We start from the raw sequence: 20,374 nt of genomic DNA on the forward strand, positions 1-20,374 counted from the left end.
ACTTTTTCATGATCCCTTCAATAAGAGAAACCCAAAGCTTTGTGGGTGATCATCCTAGAGGAAGCTTAATACCACCCCCTACTGGTATAAATCAGCATTACACCGTTATTAAAATTGGGAAATCAGAAAGATAACCAGCTTAAGCTAAAAACAAGTAAAAAATTATCTAGTATTTGGGAACCTATTATTTGCCTGACATTGGACTAGGATTCGTGATAAATACAAAAGATGTATCAGATACCATTTCAATGTACATTCATTTATATGACTGTCTTCCGTTTTAAAGTTGAAGACAGAATTCAGAGTTCATATTCTCCCTTCTTAGTGTCCAGACTGGTCAGGCCTCATCTCCCCTGCTCATCATGATCCAGATATATTTTGAACATTATGACTTTCAAATGCCCTCACTACTCCTTGATCACAGCTGCCCCTGAACAGCCTCCGGACGCACTGAATGGAGGCAGAATGCCTCGGCGGCACCACAGGAGGCTGGCTTCTCCTGGGACAGTCCCAGGCTGACATGCTCCTTGCCCAGGCGACTCCGGCCCTGCAATCGCTGCGTCTCTCGTCTGAGGTCTGGGCAGGGCAGCAGCAGCTGATCTTGGCCCGACAGCTGGTATCGGAGCACCTGCTCCTGGGCCTCCTTCCAGCTCCCAGTCTTCTGCAGGTACAGCTGCTGAGCAGGAGAGCCCAAAGCACAGGTGTTCCCGTGTGATGCGACACCGGTAGTACTGGGAGCAGGCACAGCGGCCTCAGCCTCTTCTCGGCTGCCACCTTCCTCTTGGACTGCACGGCGGCTCACCTTCCTTCTGGACACACCATTCTGTGACTGATGGGGGAGCTGGTTCAGCTTGCCCAGCATGACCTTCATCCTCAAATCTGTGAGAGCGAAGAAGGAGGAGAAGAAATAGACTTGGTTCTCAATCAGCTGATCGCACATTTTGCATATTGAGCATTCCTGAAAAGATATCTCCAGCTAATTAAAGATTGAGTTATATCACCTTATCGATTTCCAGATATCTTTGGGAATACATACTTTTTCGAAAAAAAAAGAAAAACACGATATCCTAAGCCCAACTGATAATTAATATTAACTGTCTAACACAAAGTTGATAATATAGTTTCCCAGAAGAAAACTTTTATGATGTTGATAAGTCAATCAGGATTTTTCATTGTAAGCATGGCAGCTTAAATATGAAAATTAGGCCAGAGTCAGACCTTACCAAGTGGGTTAACTCATACTTGTATTTAGAAATGTGAGCTCTAAAAACCAGTCTTATTAATACTTTTGGCTTTTATGCCAAATTCATCATTTAAATATTTTTGATTTTACAAAAACATAAACATATGCAGAGATAAATATATAAATAAACACATATCCATATGAGTGTGCATATACAATTTTTTTTTTTAGTAGTGATCTTGGGGTCTTCTTATTTATTTATTTTTATTTTATTTATTTTTGGCTGTGTTGGGTCTTCATTTCTGTGCGAGGGCTTTCTCTAGTTGTGGCAAGCGGGGGCCACTCTTCATCGCAGAGCACAGGCTCCAGACACACAGGCTCAGTAGTTGTGGCTCACGGGCCTAGTTGCTCCACGGCATGTGGGATCTTCCCAGACCAGGGCTCAAACCCATGTCCCCTGCATTGGCAGGCAGATTCTCAACCACTGTGCCACCAGGGAAGCCCTACTGTGTATATATAATTACCAACCTATAAGAAAACACACCCTAGGCCTGAAATATTTTATCCATGCTGTCTTTCAAAACTCTCTGCCTTCTTTAACTCACCTCCCCAAATTTCTCACTTCCTTCAGAAAGTATTTCCTAACTCATAAATGTCTCGTCCTCATAATTCATTGAATGTTGAGGTATGTATCAATCTATTTTTACAAACAATAAAATGCTATAGTTCAACTTTTAAAATAATTTTATTAAATTATTGTTTTTAAACAAAGGAAATTCAAAATTATTCTGTTAATGATACTCATCCTTTTACATTCCAGTATGTGTTCTTTGAAGAGAGAAAGGATAATAATCATTTAAAGTAACACTTATATAGCCATTATAGCAATTATCACATGCTGGCCACCAATTTTTTAATATATATTTATAAAAATATATACCTACATATATACAATTTAATCCTTACCAGTACTCTGTGAAGTAAGTGCTATTATTATTATTATTATTATTATTATTTTGCGGTACGCAGGCCTCTCACTGTTGTGGCCTCTCCCGTTGCGGAGCACAGGCTCTGGACGCGCAGGCTCAGCGGCCATGACTCACGGGCCCAGCCACCCCGCGGCATGTGGGATCTTCCTGGACTGGGACACGAACCAGGCTCTGGACGCGCAGGCTCAGCGGCCATGACTCACGGGCCCAGCCACCCCGCGGCATGTGGGATCTTCCTGGACTGGGACACGAACCCGTATCCCCTGCATCGGCAGGTGGATTCTCAACCACTGCGCCACCAGGGAAGCCCAGTAAGTGCTATTATTATCTCCCTCTTAGAAGGGAGGCCATTGAGATACAGAGAGATTAAGTAACTTCTCAAGACAACATATAAAGGAATGGCAGATCTTACTTACATTACAGGGGTCAAGATTTGTGGCTCCAGAGTCTGTACTGTGAGAACCACACAATATACTGTGGGAAGTTAAGATAGCAGTGGGGAGTTAAGAAGAAAGTCTGGCTGTATACACGCATGAGAGTGGGGCATGACATTTCCCTTCCCTGCTTATCTCATATCTCACCACCAAATGCATAATGTGCACTGTCGGGAACCAGCTGCAAGCTGACACAGTCCTTGCAGCTTAAAGCATGGCAAAGTCCTGCTTAATTCTTGACAGGACCCGGAAGAGTTATTAGAGAAGATATGAGTCTTAGCCCGTGAGGTTGCTTGCGATTTCTCTAACAATAGTTTGTACTCCGCGTGCTTCGGTAGTCACAGTCTGCTCTCACACATGTTTATATCCTGGTTCGCAGAATGTTTTGTATTATAATTTCAACATTAAGGAAATACTGTCTGATGATTCAGTTTGGTGATTTTAACAAAAACATGTACTGTCTACTGCAATATATAAAAACAAGTTTGATGAGAAATAAAGTGTGTGTGTGCTTGTGCACCACCCTCCTGACCCCGTCTCTTCTTAATCCCCTCCCCTGCTCTCAGGACTTGTTCCTCAGTCTAACAGCGACTGACAGTGAACTTTTTGTACATGTATAGTTTTAAATACAAGGTAGATGTTAACTTATGAACCTGTGTATTATGCTCCTCTCTTAGTTTACTGAGACCCATCTTGGCTTGTGTTAGGAGACAGTCATCATGTCTATATCATGGTGTAAGAGACAGTATTGAGGCAAAGGGTAACAATTTCCCACCTCAATTTAATCTAACAATGAATGGGAGCTGAGGTGAGGAAGAAAGAAGGTAATAGCAACATAATATAAATATAAGTACTCTCTCTATATATATATAATATATATAACACACTTTTAATTTGGAGCAGTAAAACAAGATAAAGTAATCATGTTTATATAGTTTTGATGACGTGTCAATTAATATTCTATGAAGCCCACATTATCCATATCTTCTCTCTCTTCTTCCACAGTCCTTTTGCCTAGCATGTATCTGCCATGGTCCTCTAACTATGGGATAATTCTCTTGCTTAGAGCTTTCAGGTTATCCTAGTCTCACTTATGGAATCTTCAAATCCTTCCAGAACTGTTCCTTGACAGCTCAAACTACATTGATTTGTGCCTCAATACTGTTGGCTGGAGTTTCTCATTTGACTTGGGCAACTCTTTCTATTATTGGACACCTTTTCTTGTATGACAGTCTCATCTTCCTCTTAGGACTTTGAGTTCCTTCAGGGAAGGAACTTTTTTTGCCGTTAACCTTGTCCCTCTGTTAAGCCCAATCCTATGCCAAGTACTGAGCTTGGTGTCATCTCTATAATTACCGCTCCCACCAGGAGAAAAAGATATAGTTTATCAAGATCAGAGAATAACCAAATAACAAGAATAATCAATTATCAGATAGAAGCAAAGTTTAAAAAGGAAAAAGAGCTTTGAATTTTTATCCCTTGGTACAACCAATACCATCTCATGTAAGGGGAATCAAATACTGCAAGTCACCTATTTTCAATCCATTGAAGGTATCATTATCCTGTTTTTGAGAGACCATCTTTGGAAATCTATTCTCCCTTGTTCTTCAGGTCTGCGTCTATTCATAAAAGACTAACACGAGTGTAGCTTTCCTCTGCAGGCCCAAAACCATTTAAAAATCTCCCATGAATTATTTACATGGCAGCTCCAATCAGCAACATAGCTGACAGACTCCCCAGCTGAAATGAGAGTGCACTGAGTAAAGGTGCAGAGGGGGGCTGGCCACTTCCCACTGTGAGGTTATAGACAGAACTAAGTCAGCACACATTATATGTCAGCACCGACATCAGAAGGAATCTGATCCTTTGATCTTGGACCTCCACAGGAAGCTTAGATCTCAGACAAATGAGATAAAAAAATGACTTTATAGCAGATATGTGTCCTAAGGCATTCAGCTGAATAGTTGGGATATTCAGGGAAGCAAGAATAGTGAGTATCAAATCATATGAAACGGCATGCCTCCTTTCCACCTCCACCTCATTGGTGAGTCCCCATTAAAATGGAAAGATAGCATTTCACATTGCTCCTCCACATTATCTTAGAGTCCCATTTGTGGGTGTGATCAAGTTTCAGGAAGAATGGGGTAAAATATGGGAACACAGATCCTTTCTCTATGAAAAGGAAGACTCCGTGGTTTTGGGTCCATCCAGGTTCATCCACAGTCAGCGAAACTTTTCCAGGTAACCTTGATCTCTTTTGGCTTCCAGAACTTTCTTGGGCAAGAAATATGCTGAGCTACGATTTTAAAAATTTGTGTGGGTAGTAGTCATTGGCTTCTTTTTTTTTTTCTGCTTTTTTGTTTCATTCACTAGTTTGTTCTATTTTTTAGATTCCACATATAAGTGATACCACAGTATTGGTGATATCAAAGACAGTATTTGTCTTTCTCTGACTTATTTCACTTATTGGTTTCTTTTGCAATGGGATAATTAACAATGAATCTCCCCTCTCCCCACCCCACTCCCACTCTTTATATTTTCATAGTATAGTCTCCATGTGCTGCATTTAGTGTTGGATGACCTGGATTCAGTACAAAAGACCCAGTATAATGACCTCTGTTTTGAAGCCTAAATAGGATCTAAAGCAGCAAGATGGATGGCTGATCAGCCAGCATAAAGAATGGACTCCACTTTGGTTTCTCATTTGTCAATAAGGGCTCAGTCCTGCCCACATATTGAAGAAGACATATACATAATTAATAAATAACATTAAATTATTCATTATTAATTGGTAAGTATTAATTAATATTAATAGATAAATATTATCACCAATGTCCTTTCTAGATTATTTGTTCCTTTAAATGAAAAATTATTATTTATTTTTAATAAGCAATGCATGGCAAATCAGGAAGTATGAAAATTTTTAGAAGATAAAGAAAAAAATGCCTTTAATCCCACATATCATAAGTAATCTCCACTTTATTATGTTTGTAATACTCTAGCAATGGCTATGTTTTAGTAAACCTAATTTAATTCATTAATCTATCTACAGTTTACTTTGGTATATTTTTTGAAGTGTGAATCTAGATTAATAAATGTTCTAAATAGTCAAATTTACAGCCCCATTTATAGACTAATGCTTGTGTTTTCCTTTATTTTTATTATCTCCATCAAATATTACATTTATATATCTAATATCTATATCTATACCTAATTGAGATTATTTCTCATAATGTGCTCATATATTCTCGTGTCAGTATCACATTGTCTGAAGAATAGTGACATAAATATTATCTCTCTGGTTGAGCTACCTTTTCCCACTGCCAAAAAAAAACAATTTCCTGTAAAAAATTATTTTCTAGTATTGATCTATAGTTTTTGAAGAATTTTAGAATCATCTTATGCTGTTCTACTCCTGTATAAAATAATTGGAACTGTGTTAAACCAAAGTTAATATAGTAATAACTGAAGTCTGTGCAATATTAGTCAACCTAATTAGAAACATGTTGTAATTCCCTATGTATTCAAGTCTTCTCTTTAAACTATTCAATAAAATATAGTTTATTTTTTATATAAGTCCCATATAGCTCTTGTTTAGATTTTTTTCTCCAAGGCAGCATATTCTTTGTCACTAATGTGTATTTCTTTGTCTTTCCTAACTGTATACCATTGGCTTATTTAATATGATTTTTGCATAGATTGACATTATATTTGAGTAAGTTACTCAAGTTATTTATAAATTATAGCAGTTAGTGGTTGAATCTTTAAGTTATCATTAAATAATCATCTGCAAATCATCATATATTTTCTCCAAAATTGTCCTCTAAATTTTGTTTTATATCTGACTTTGTTTCTTCCTATTCCAAAATATAAGTTATAAAATTATGGTAAGAATGAGCTCTGTGTTTTATCCTCATTTAAGTAGGAATTCTTCTAATACTCCGTTGTTAAAGGTAATATTGGATCTCGGTTGCAAATAGCCTTGGAACTCTCCATCTTATTTACCAGGCATCTTATTTATTCCTGGTTATTTTATTTTAAAGTTTCCTTAAGGAGTAAGTGATAGATTTTATTTATGTCTTTAAATTAGGAGATGTTCATATCTTTTTATTATATGGAATGGACATGCTATTTATTAATAACTTCCAAATATAGTTTTACTTTCTTGGGAACTTGGGACAATTTCTTGTTCTAAACTGTTTTGCTCTTCACTGTTTCCAGACATCTTGAGGCCAGCCCTCTCCTCTCCTCTCCTCTCCTCTCCTCTCCCTGTCATTCCCATAGATTTGTACTTACAAAAAGGTAAATTGACAGTCTTTTTTATTTTACATTCACAACACACAGCATATACAGTCAGTAGAATTCAAACGTGGTAGAGATAAGAAATCCATGAAGTTAATGTTTATGGTCACACTTGCATGGTATGGAGCCCCTTTTCACATGTCAGTCTTTCATTCCCAACATTTGGGGCATGTATTTCACATACACACACACAATAGTGACCAGTAGCCAGACACAGATCAGGGTATGATTTGGAGAAGGCAGCACTGAGATCTCCAGCAGTAGCTGTCCTGCAAAGACAAAGGCAGTCCCCAGGAAACTGGGAGAGGAAACTCAGGTGGCCAGCAGACAGAATCGCCTGGAAGGAAGTTGGCACTTTTTGTCCATTGTTAGGACCCAAAAAGGATGTGTGGCCACTGTCCTGTTGTTAATCTTATGAACCAGGATAAAATTTCTCCACCTCTTTTAGATGAGATAAGTAGCCATTCTTTTTTTGTCCGCAGTTGTAGGAACTGCTGGAATCCAGGGGTCTCTGGAAAGGGGAGAGGGAAAGGAGAAAGGCTCATTTCATCTCTACCTTCACCATTTACTCAACAATGGTGATCAATGGTCTCATGTCCTAACACCCTCTGGTAAATGTGCTGCTGGGATTAGAAAAGATACAGAACTTAAACAGAAGAATCTGGACAAGATAAAAACAAATAATTATATTACATATAAAAGGTGTTAAATGAATAAAAGGGAGGTGTCACAAAAGTTGACAGAAGGGGACTATTCCTTCTAGATAAAAGATTTTGAAAAAAAGAGAAAAAGTATTTGATCTGGGATTGGAAAGAATGGAAACTTTAGATCTGTGGGTACATTATAGAAGGGTATCTTGAAAGATACCCTTGAAAGAAGGGTATCTTATTCTCTGTGTACAGGGAATACTGTCCTGGTGGGAAAAGAGAAAGAGTGAAGGAAGAACATCTATAAGGAGTGTGTTAACTGAGACTGAACTGAAGATATATCTGGGAAATGGAGTGGGTGGGAGATGAAAACCAAGACACAACAGAGGTGGAATTGATAAAACCTAGCAAGCAAGGGGGCAGGGTGGTAACGGGAGACTAGCAGTTAAAGGTAACTCTGAGGTGTCTAGCCTGGGAGATTTGGGGGATATTTATTAACCAAATAAGGGGAATGAGGGAACAGTCGAGAGGGAATGGTACAAAACTGAGCTTCAGCAGAGCAAAGCAGGGCTCCTTCCCTGCTCTTCTGTGAACCTGAGTTTGTGCAAAGTACACAATTAAGCCCTTAGCAAATGGGATTTGAAACCGTGTGATATGATTTGGGAGCTGGAAGCACTAAACATGTAGCTTAGGATAATGGCATTCTTTCTCTCCTTTGGCGTTCTCTCCCCTCTTCAAATTCTTCAAATACATATTGTTTGTTGTGATTGCTTTACACTTAATTGTTTATTGCCTGGAATTGTTCTTTCATTTTCCCCAAAATATTATTCTTGTGTCTCAATCATATTAGAAATTCATAAAGGATAGGTAGCCAAATATCATCTCTTTTTAACTATATAGAGAGGACCTTATAAGGTACAAAAAAATTCAGGAAATAAATAAATACTTATTTAATATGTATTGGAAGATAAAATTTAAGTTCATTCATTGTAATTCCAGCAATCTCTCACCTAAATGTTACAAAGACGAGTAATCGCTTCTGCCAGGATTTCTCAACCTTGGAATTACTGACATCTTGAGCCAGATCATCTTTGTAGTAGGGGTGATCTCTTCTCACTAGATGCTAGGAGCATCCCCCTCCCCCAAGCTGTGACAACAAAAATGTCTCCAGACAATGCAAGGATCCGCTGGAGGTAGGATGACCAAATGTCCCAATTTGTCTGAGACTGAGGGAGCTACTGAGACACAAGGCTTTCATTTTTAAAACTATGAAAGTTCTAGGAAAGCCAGGATGACTTGGTCACCCTACTTGGGAGACAAAATTGCCCCTAGTTAAGAACTATTGGCCTGTGGGAACAGAGAGCCATCTTTATATGACAAATTCCAAAAACCATTAAGTGCTACTATGGAGGTATGATTTCAGTATTTTTGGAAACCCAAAGAGGAAAATACTCATTTTCATTGAGGTGGGGAGGATTAGAGAAGATTTTATGAAAAGAAAGGGCATAGCAGCTGGTGCTGAAAAGCTTGAGGAGGTTTTAACAGGTGAGTGTGAGGACGGGGCAAGAAGATGAAACCCAGAGTAGGAGGAGGAAGACAGGGCGGAGTCAGGTCTTGGAGGGCGTTGAGTCCTAAGTAACAAGAAAGACCAACAATAAATAACACATACACAGCACATACAATACGCCAGGAATCTTTCCGTACTCTAGAGTGACATTAACTCAATCAGCATCACAACATCTGAGTGTGGGCAATATTATTAGGACAATCTTCCTGATGAGGAAACCGAAAGGCACAGAGAGGACTGTGGACCTGCTGGAGGCCATGAAGTAAGTCAACAAGGGAATCCGCATTAAACCCAGTCTTGCTGACACCCGAGTTTCATGCTCTTAACTGTCACATTCTCCTGCCTCTCTAACTGAGGCTGGTAATTCATTAAATCTTCTGAGTAGCAAAGTGACAAAAGCAGATGTGAATTTTAAAAGCTAGCTCAGATGCTCCCTATGTCAAAAACCCTGGTAAAAGCAAAACACAAGGGATACATGCTTTACTCCCTTCCCTGTTGCATACATACAATTTTTGCTAAAAGCCGTAACGTGATGAATTTACAGTCTGAATCTACCGGACAGTCGAAATGCTTGATTCCACCAGCTAAATATGTGATGGTGATGCTGTGTGTTTGCAGAGCGCTTATGAGAGAGACGGCCAATCGCTTGATCAGCAAATGCCACAAGTTTAAAAACACAGAAGGAAAAGGAAACTAGAGTGCCATGGTAATAATAAAATAAAACCTAATTTATTTAAAGCTAACAATAATTAGATGTTTTGTAGCTGGTAATAATCTCCAAAGAAAAGGAAGAGATGCCTCATTACTTCCCTTGGAAACAATGCTCTTAAGATTCGGACAAAGCTTACAAGATAAGAAAACAAATCCGCTCTGATCCCCAGGGGAGGGTTTGGATCACACATCTTTCTATTTTTAACTTGGATGTCCTAATAAAATGGCCTCTTTCATTCTTCCATCTCTTCAATCTAAACTCTTCCACAGGAGCTCTGTCCCTTGTTTCATTCCTGATAATTTATTAATAAGCTCCCACATAAAAAATGTCCCTTAATAAAACATCCAGGCATTGTGGACTGTGTAATGTAGTTAATTTAAGCCGGGAAACTGAGATTCATGTAAATGGCCATATTAGATTAGGGGAAAGATTAGCATCACTCCTGCTGTTTGCTGGAAAATGCAGTTGAATATGCCCTTCTTCACAGAGCTGGGTTGGGAGAACCATTTTCAAACACCTGTCCTGAATTTGCATGCCATAATATGGACAAGAAGCTTCTGGAAACCAAAGTCAAAGTGGTCTTAGATGGAATCTAGAAAGATTTCCTGCCCCCTTCTCTCTATCTTCATCCTTCACACCCCCACCCACTCACATTCCCTACTACTTTTTGATGCAGGTCCAGGAGGTGAATGGAGTATGGATGGCTAATTTGATGGGAAAATTAAAAACAAAAACAAACAAACAAAAACCCTCATTTACTTTATGGGAAAAAATCCAAACAGGCAAACAAACTGATACACAGATACACACAGTCACCAGAGTTCATTAAACTCATTAGAGGCAGAACAACTTCGGACTGCTATGGTTTGGTGAAACATCCACTCAGAACTGGTAAGATTTGGATTCCTTTTCGAGCAGAAAATATCATGATAATTGGCTGTTATTTAGGGGAAAAAAGGAATATTCTACAATTTAGAGCATATGTTTCAAAATATTTCAGATCCATGGAAGTTTCATGAATATTTTTCATACACCATACTCGTACTTGGCAAATCCATCTTGTGTTCTGCCCATTGTCTCTGTAATTTCTGTGTCCTTAGAAGGACAAAACATTGGTCTGCGATAAATGCTTATCTTTTCTCTGCTTGGCAGCAACTCTAATGACGATTTAACAATATAACAAGCAAAATCATCTGGCATCATGCACAACGTAGGCAAATAATACCTTTTGCAAAAAGTAAAACGAAATGACAAAGCAGAGCTTAACAAAGCTGACTTATTTCTTGAGGGTTCTGCATTCAATCTATTTTGCATAGTTGGTATTTGGCAACTCCATTCTCTTCTTTCCCAGATTCAATTATGTTGCCAAACTGGCAGCTTTGCACTAGCTAAGGGAAAGATTATATGCCTATACTCTGGTTTTTCTTTCCTCTATATAACGAATTCAAATGTTAAACCCATAATCTAGTAAGAAAATATATATATAAATGTCAACTCGAATAACTGCTTAGTAGCTGAGTGAATCAGCTGCACTTGTGTGTTCTTATGCTGAGGTATAATTTCCTTGAGAAGAAGTAACAAAGGCTAAAGAAGGGGCTATAAACTAAACTGATTCAGAAACTGGCAGCCAGAGGGAGGCTACAGTTCACACACAATGGGTTTGTTTCTCGGTGGGAATCATCCCATTGTCCAAGCTTACCTTCTGCCATCACCGTGCCTTCTTTTTCAGTCTCTACTTGTGATTCTTGGCGTTTGGGTGAGACGTGGCTATGATTCTTTTGATCTTTAGTCTGGGATTCAGAAATCTCTTCACTTTTTATTTCTGTATTAATGAAAAAATACATTGGCTTTTTTTAGAATAAAGTGACATTTTTATTATAAATGGGCCCTAAGTGTTAGGAAATTTCCCTTCTCCGCTCCCCCAAAATTATTGTGATATACATGCGGTAGAATGCATTTAATAGTCTCAGAGCTTAAGGAATAATGAAATAAAATCCCATATACTGACCACAACATTGAGGTATAAAACTACCATCCAATATAGTTGCCACCACATGTGGTTACTGAACATGTGAAAAGTGACTAGTTCAAAAAGAGATGTCCTGTAAGTGTAAAATACACACCTGATTTTTCAAAAATGTAAGATATCTAATATTTGTATATCCATTACATGTTGAAGTATTATCTTGATATTTAAGGTTAAATGGCTGCTAGAAAATGACACTATGTTTCTCACTTTGGTGGTTCGTGTTATCTTTCTGTTGACCAGAGCTACAGTGTTACTAACACTTTTTAAAAACATTTTATTTTGAAATAATTATAGATTCACAGAAAGTGTCAAAAGAAATGTACAGGGATGACCAATGCACCTTCACCCAGCCTTCTCTCTCTTCCAACAACTTGTATAACTGCAGTATGACATCAAAACTAGGAAATTGGCATTGGTGCAATCCACAGAGCTCATACAGCTGTGTGCTTTTGATTGAAGACTTTATATCTTCAGTCTGCTCTTAACTAGAGTGATGCCTTCTCTCCTATTCATTTATTCATTAAATATATTAATAAAAATACATTTATATTCTTCATGCCAGGCATTGTTCTAGGCACTGGAAAGCCAATGATAAGTATGAAAGACCAGGTCTGCCCTTATAGAGCTTTTATTCTAGTTTGGATGGCAGAAGAAAAAAAAAATTGGGGGCTTCCCTGGTGGCGCAGTGGTTGAGAATCCGTCTGCCGATGCAGGGGACACGGGTTCGTGCCCCGCTCCGGGAGGATCCCACATGCCACGGAGCGGCTAGGCCCATGAGCCATGGCCGCTGAACCTGAACGTCCGGAGCCTGTGCTCCACAACGGGAGAGGCCACAACAGTGAGAGGCCCGCGTACCGCAAAAAAAAAAAAAAAAAAAAAATTGTAATATGATGTCAGATAATGCCACGCCAAGACATATGATGATTTTCTCAAGGAAAGGCACTTTTGTGATTGAGTTTTGAGCTGAACTAGTGGATTTTTTTCACAGGACACCATTTTTACGTTGAAAGAACTTGAAAGAATGATTGAAAGACAAATTATGGTTATTCATACTTTGGTAATTGGGAGATTTTTTTTTTTAAGTAAATGAAGTGAGCCTGTAACTTCAAAGAAACAATTGACAGTATTTGTTGCCAGTGATATAAATCAAGCTCACATGGGAAATTTTAGAACTTTAGAAAATTTTTATCAACTATTATAAGCTTCACAGATTTCTAATTCTGTTGATATTAAAGTGATTTTTAAAAAAAATTATAGAAGGAAATATATCAGCATTTTGTAGACCTGCATAATTCAGTGAAACAACATTTCCTAAATGGCCAAAGCATAATGTTTCAAAATCACGCATGGGCAAAATCTCCATTCAAAGTACAAGGTAGACTGGTGCATTTTTATGTAACAGAATACAAAAAGTACATTGAGATGTACCTTTAAGTAACTTCCTCTTGTCCAGTTTGGGTGCAGTATCAAAGAAGAATGTCTACAATATCTGTAAAGGTTATTAATACTCTCCTTTTTCTACTATATATCTGAGTGAGGCTAGATTTTCTTCATATACTTCAGCCAAAACAATACATTGCAACAGACTGAATGCAGAAGCTGCTAAGAGAATCCAGCTGACTTTTTTTCAGGCAGACATTAAAGAGGTTTATAAAAAATGTCATTCTTTTCACTATATATTTTTTAAACATAGTTTTTAAATGAAAAATATGATATGTTAACATATATAATGCATGTCTTATTTGTGTTTTAAAATAAATTAATAAATAAGCTTTACATGTTCTCTCTTAACTTCTAATTTGGAAATACTGATAGATAGAACACACAGTGACAAAAGCTCTTTGGGGATTTTGATAATTACTGAAAGTGTGATGAGGTCCCGAGATCAAAATTTTGTAAGTTGCTGCTCTAGTCTGTACAACTGGATCAGAGAATCACTTTCTAGGAGGAAGATGGGGAACAATATTCTCTCTGATTCTAAAGTAATAAATGCTAATTATAGCAATATGAAAAATACAGAAAGATATAAAGAGGGAAATAGAAATTACCCATACAGAACTGATTACTATGTATTTTTTCATGAAGTTCCTCCTAATCTCTTTAGATTTTTTAAAAGAAAGTTAGAAGTCTGTGTCCAGTCAAGAAAATATGAAAATTAAATACAGGGAAATGTGTCCAAAGATATTGAAAGGTTGAAAAAGCAAAAAGAGGACACTGAGATATCTGATAACGTTAGTAACTGCAGGAAGAAGCTTCCTCTAGAGTTGGGTGAACAAAAGAGAAGAGATGGGGTGAGCGAGCTTAGAGGACAGTCCCTCCATGGCTGGGAGATTTAGCTATAAAATGGAGGATGAGAATTAAATCACCTACTTCACAAACCATGAGATTAAAAATTATGAAAGGTCTTTACTTTCAAACCAGAAAGCACTACTCACATATACACACATACACACACACACACACACACACACACACACAGATTTTTAGATTTTAAAACAAAGACCAAAACCCGTGATTCAATAAATCACAGGCAGCAACCCAGGATGAGATCCCATTCTTCTTGAGAAAGACAAGGGATCCTTGAGTTTTCTTTAAGTCTGTGAAGCCTGATGATGCCAGGGAGGGAGGGAGAGACCAGGCTGAAGCTTGGTTCAAACTAAAGAGCATCTAGTGGAGCTTCCATCCCTCAGCATCTCTCAGAAATCCAAGCATAGTGAACTGTCTAGTGGTGGCACCAGGCTACCTCCTCTTTCCTTTCTTAATTTTTCACTTTCTCTCTTTGCCTCTCCTCATTCCACCTCTTTTATTCTCACTCTTCCTTATCACTTTGGTTTCCTAGTATCTCCTAATATCAAAGTGTTTCATCCATGTCTCCACCCACTGCCCCCCCCCAACCCCGGAAAAAAGAAAGAAAGAAAAAGATCAGCTTCTGGGAAAATGCCTAAGAACACAATTTCTATGCTCCTAGCGAAAAAAACAAACAAACAAACAAAACACACACCAAGCACTCTCTTCCTTCTTCTGAAAAAGCAGAGGACATTCCCCCTTTATTGAACTCTCCTTTTGGAGGGTCACCTGGGCTGTAGGGCACAGTGTTTCAGAGAGTCAGATATGGAGAGAACCAAACTACCCAGTTTGATCCTGGTGGTGAGACCTTGGGCAAGTCACTTAGCATTTCTGGGCCTCATGCTCCACCCCTGAAACACAGATGTAGTACTTAGTACCTACTTCATAGAGTTGTTGTGAGAATTGAATGAATTCACATCTCTAAAGCACTTAGAATCCTATCCATAGTGAGTATTCAAAAAATAAGAGCTGATATTATTATTGCTGTTATTATTATTTAGAATTAGACAATCCTTGTCTCTACTGTATGAGTTGAGTAATTTGGCTCCATGTGGTTTGATATGTTACAGAGGCTCATAAAAATGTCTCTTTGGGGGAAGAAAAAGAATAGTTAATATATTATACATGATGGCATTTCCTTCAGATATTTTTACTAAAAATATAATTACATACTTCTGCTTTTGCTTTTCTTAAACCAACAGCATACGAGGCAGCACAGAGCCAGCCACGAGACCCCTGAGCACAGGGAAGCAGCCAGGAGGATCGTGGGCCTCTCGGATGGAGTTGCAGGTAAGACAGCAAACAGCTTGGAGCGAGCTGTAAAATTGACCCCTGTTAAAAAAAAAAACACAAAATAATAACAATAGCATATGAATAAGATGCTAATATAAAATATTGTAGAAAAGATATGTTTACAGTAGTACCTGGCACATAGTTGATTCAATCAATATTTATTGAATTAGATGATTCAATATATGAGTCAATAATAAATCCAAGACTCATATTTCTAAAGAATTTCAAGATTCCAACAATAATATATGATTGTTCTTTCCACTTCTGTCCATTATGGTGGGGAATTCTTCCAATGCTCTCCTATTTTCAGACTTTTTTTCTCCACCAGTGCAAAGCTGTAGCTTCACTCTCATGTTCCACTAATTAGAACAGAAGCACTCCGGACTCCAGATTGCGTGAAACTACTTGCTATGACATATGTATCTCCTTTCAAATACAACATGTAACACATCAAAACAAGGGCACAGGGACTCCTACTATGGAACCAAGAGAATTTCTAAGGTCCATAAGAATTTTGTTATCTGGAAGACTAGGGGTAGAGCAGGGAGAGATGGATAGAGCCACCGTGGCTATGGATGAAGGGGCAGAATGGCCGTTCCCTGCAGAGAGCACATCTTTCTAAGAACTCGTCTCAAACTCCTCCCTCTTTTGTAGACTGACACGTTTGGTTCTCACTCCATTAGTGTTTTTGAAGCAAGGTAAAAAAGAATCTAAAAAAGCAACAAAACAAAACAAACAAACAAACCCTGTCTATACACACAAAAACCTGTACACACGTTTGTAGCACCTCAATAACCACCCAAACCTGGAAACGATCCAAATGTTCTTCAACAGATGAATGAATAAACCAACTGTGTTTTTTTCAGGCAGTGGAGTAAGACTCAGCCAAAGAGAGAAAGAGAAAAAGAAAAAGGAGTGGGGAGGAGGATGAGGAGGAGAGGGAAGGAGGAGGGAGGGAGGAAGGAAGGAAGGAAGGAAACTATTAATAACCTATAACAACTGAGATGAACGTCCAAAGCATTATGCTGAGGAAAGCCCATCTCTAAGGGGTACATATGATATGATTCCATTCATATGACGTTTTAGAGAAGACAAAATTATAGAGATGGAGAACAGATCAGTGGTTGCAGGGATTAGTGGGAGGATGTGAGGACAGAGCAACAGCATCAGGGAGGCTTCTGGGAAACGTTCTGTATCCTGATTGTGGTGGTGATTACATGAATCTATATATATCTTTGAAGTTATAAAATGATCCACCTAAAAAAACATCATTTTTACTGTATGTTATTTCAAAAAATAAAAATTTAAAAACTTTGCCTATAATTTTGGAAATGATAGATATGTTCATTATCTTAACTGGGGGGATGGTTTCATGGACGTATAGATTCATCAAAGCTTATCTAACTATATGCTTTATATATGTATAGCTTATCATAGGACAATTATATCTCAAGACAAAAATTTAAAGTAAAAAAAAAACACTTGCCTGTGATCATAAGTTAGCTATAACCAGCATTTTTGAGTAGGTCGTTCAAAACAAACAAACCCCAAATCTCTGCTTTCATCTGAATAATTCAGGCAAAAGCAGAGTTTGTATTTTCTCTACTCAAGGAAACACCATGTTTTCTTTGCTGTGCTTTCCTTGGGCTGAACCTGACAATTTGATTGGAAGTCACAGTTAGAGCTCCAGTCTCTTGACTCCTGGCTGACTCGGTCCCAAAGCTACTCTAACAAAATTATCTAGAAATGCTTCTCCTGTGGGTCCATCTTATCCTTGAGCCATATTTGGCTTGTTTGTTATCAATTAGTTGCTTTTTATGGGCAACTGAATAAGCTAACTCTAGCCCAGAGACAGGGGTATGGATTTAACTAGGGATTTACAGAATTAAAAACAAAATTCTTTATTCTTTTATCCATTTTCCAATAACTGCTCAGTGATTGTTTACTTCACCATGGTAAATAAGTTACTGTTCTCATTCTTAAGATATTCACAAGCTAATAAATGAAATAAGATACACATACAAATATCTTCCATACAAATCAGAATGTGACCCATGCCACCAGAATAATGCAAATCAATGGCTTTGGAAGGTTATTTTCTAGCAACATGATTGGGGAAAGCTTCCCAGAGGAGAGAGTATCTAGATGGGGATTTGCAGGTTGAGCAAATAAAGACAGAAAAGAGAAAAAATGCAATCGATGTTGAAAAAAGTACTGTCAGGAAATACTAGGAATCAGTGCAGGAGAGCATGTGAGGCAAATCTTGGCGGGATTAAACGTCAAAAGCCAAAAGGCCCTTGACAATATTCTGAAGGCAATGAGGTGTCATAGATGGAAAAATTCTGACCTGAGAAGTGGCATGAGCCACCTGGGATATAGAAGATCAAGCCATGGAAGTATTTAGAACACAAATAATGACAGAGAGGCTGAAGTCAGGCCTAAGGTTTATAAGCCTGGAGCAGTAACCTGAGTCTAAGGGCGAAGACCACCAGTTTTTAAATATTTTTAGCAGCAGAACATTATTTAAATGTAATCTTAGGCAGAATCTCAGTATACTCACTTGTTCATAAACAAATATTTATTTGGGTTTTTTTTTTTAACACCCTGAGGATGTAATGCTGAACTAAGCAGAATTCCTGTCCCTTCTGGGACTTAGGTTCTAATGGGGGACAGAGCAGGCAGGCAATAGAAAAATAAGCAAATACACAGATACTGTGATGCTAGACAGTGATGAGTGCCATGCAGAAGTCAGAGAATGGCTGGAGAGGGGAGCAGGGTTGAGACCGTGGTGTAGACAGAGTGAGGCAGAAAAGGGCTCTCTGAGGAGGTGACATTTGAAAAGAAACCTGGGTGAACTGGTGAGTGAGCCATGAGAAGTTAGGGAGGAGGAATATTCCAGACTCAGAAACAGCCACTGTAGTTGAGTTTTTCTGGGTTGGGTGGCAGGGTGCATCCTATCTCAGCCCAGCAGCCCTGGAGAACCCCCTAAGAGTCCCATGGCTCCAGGAAATGGTTAGAGAAACCACAGCCTAGACCATGGTAATGACAATGCATGTGGAAAGGCTGGGTGGGAAGTCAGTAGAACAAAGTTACAGACACCTGCCCTCTTGACAGTGTCTCAGGAAGTTCAGAAACAGATAAATGAGTTGGATTAGTCCACATGTTATAAAGACTTATGAGGATTCCATACATACTTGGTTAGACCTATGTAACTTCTCAGTTCCTCAATTTCTATATTTCCAAAATAGCATAGCGATTATAGTCAATGATACTGTATAATAAACTTCAAAGTTGCTGAGACTAGGTCTTAATTGTTCTCACCACAAAAAAGAATGATAATTATGTGATGTGATAATTATGTGATGTGATATAGGTGTTAGCTAACACTACAGGGATAATCATATGGCAATATATAAATATATCAAACCACCATGCTGTACACCTTAAACTTATACAGTGTTATGTCAATTGTATCTCAGTGGAAAATAAATTATATATATGTATATGTATATATATATACATATACATATATCTTTAATGAACTAAGTCCTTAATTATAAGTCTTTGGTGTATCTATGGAACGGAAGAAATGTATGTCTTTGTATGCAGTGATTAATGAAACATTGATTAAAGTGACATCTATTTCCACTTAAAAACATAAAGACATGGACAATCTTGGAAACTTTAGAAAGACAGATTGCCAACTTCCATGATCTAAATAAAATCAGGAATCACATCTGCCATTATCTGCCATCTCTGGGCATTAAGCAGATGTTGAATTCTGTCCTTTTTCTTCAGTTTTAAGAAAAATAAATAAATAATGAGATTAAAAAAATAGTAAAATAGGAATAATGATGTGTTCTTCTCTCTAAGGGAGAAGAGGGAAAATAATGAAAATGATTGCAAGTCTTCTGCTTGATTCAGGGATGAAGCAACAATTACAGTGCCATGAATCAATGCTTGTCACAGCTATTCTTTTGGAGCTTACTAAAAAGTAGAAATGTCATTGAGTAGCCTATCAATGTGAGGATGAGAGCTGCTTTACCAAATAATTCCAGCCTTAGACACTGATACACCTGGAAACAAGGAGTCACTCTCAGGGTCTGTACTGGTAATGAACATGTGGCTATGGGGTCACAGGAGTGCAGGCCTTCTGATGTTTTCTATTTCTCCTCCATCTTTTCTCTTCTCACTTAAACAGAGCCTCACCTCATAGAGTAGTCTTGAAAATTACGAAGAATAATTTAAGGAAAATTCTAAAGGAAAACTTCTCAAGACGATTCCTCATTTAGGGGACTTTACAAGCTGAAGGTGGAAATTAAAGGACGCAGTAGTCCAGTAAATGTGAACACCAGGGCCAGCTCAAAATCACACTGTCACTGAGAAGCTGCTGTCTACACTATAGTTTACATTCGGTTGTATAACTTATGCCTTAAAATAAAATTGATGAAGTATTTAGTCTTAGTTAACCACTGAGGAAACTGGAGGGCAATGGTCTTTTAAATATGCAACAAATAGGGACCAAAATATCCAGCTCTGCATGTGTTACCTTTCAAAATATATCCTTGGGAATCCCATGGTCAAGGCGCTGAACATTCTTCTCCATGAATTTGTGCTTACATCAGGACAACGTCTTAGGTATTAAAAGAATAGGTGCCCCACAAAATTAATAATACTACCTGACCCCAGATGATATTCCCTTTGTGAAGAAAAATTGTCCAAAACTTGGAACTGAGACAAAAGTAATGATTACAGATCTTAACAATATCATACTGGAGCATTTTCGAAGAAGCCCATCCAAGGTTTATCAAATTTTCTGGAACACACTTTTGTTTGGCTTAATATTCAATATTTAGGGGTCCAGTCTTGTGA

At 38.1% G+C, this 20,374-nt stretch overlaps 1 protein-coding gene across 2 annotated transcripts in view; it reads right to left on the bottom strand.

The window, feature by feature from the left end:
• Positions 1-418: 418 nt before the first annotated feature.
• PKHD1 (PKHD1 ciliary IPT domain containing fibrocystin/polyductin) overlaps positions 419-20,374 on the bottom strand; it is a gene marked incomplete at both ends in the record, with an annotated part of 432,913 nt that continues 412,957 nt past the window's right edge. For both annotated transcript variants that reach the window (XM_079712827.1, XM_079712826.1), the window contains 3 exons: positions 419-879; positions 11,534-11,656; positions 15,383-15,541. In XM_079712827.1, coding sequence (XP_079568953.1) covers positions 419-879; positions 11,534-11,656; positions 15,383-15,541 — 743 coding nt within the window. The remainder of the gene's footprint in view (positions 880-11,533; positions 11,657-15,382; positions 15,542-20,374) is intronic.

The sequence above is a fragment of the Hyperoodon ampullatus genome (assembly GCF_949752795.1).
Source record: "Hyperoodon ampullatus genome assembly, chromosome: 10".
NCBI classification, from domain to species: Eukaryota; Metazoa; Chordata; class Mammalia; order Artiodactyla; family Ziphiidae; genus Hyperoodon; species Hyperoodon ampullatus.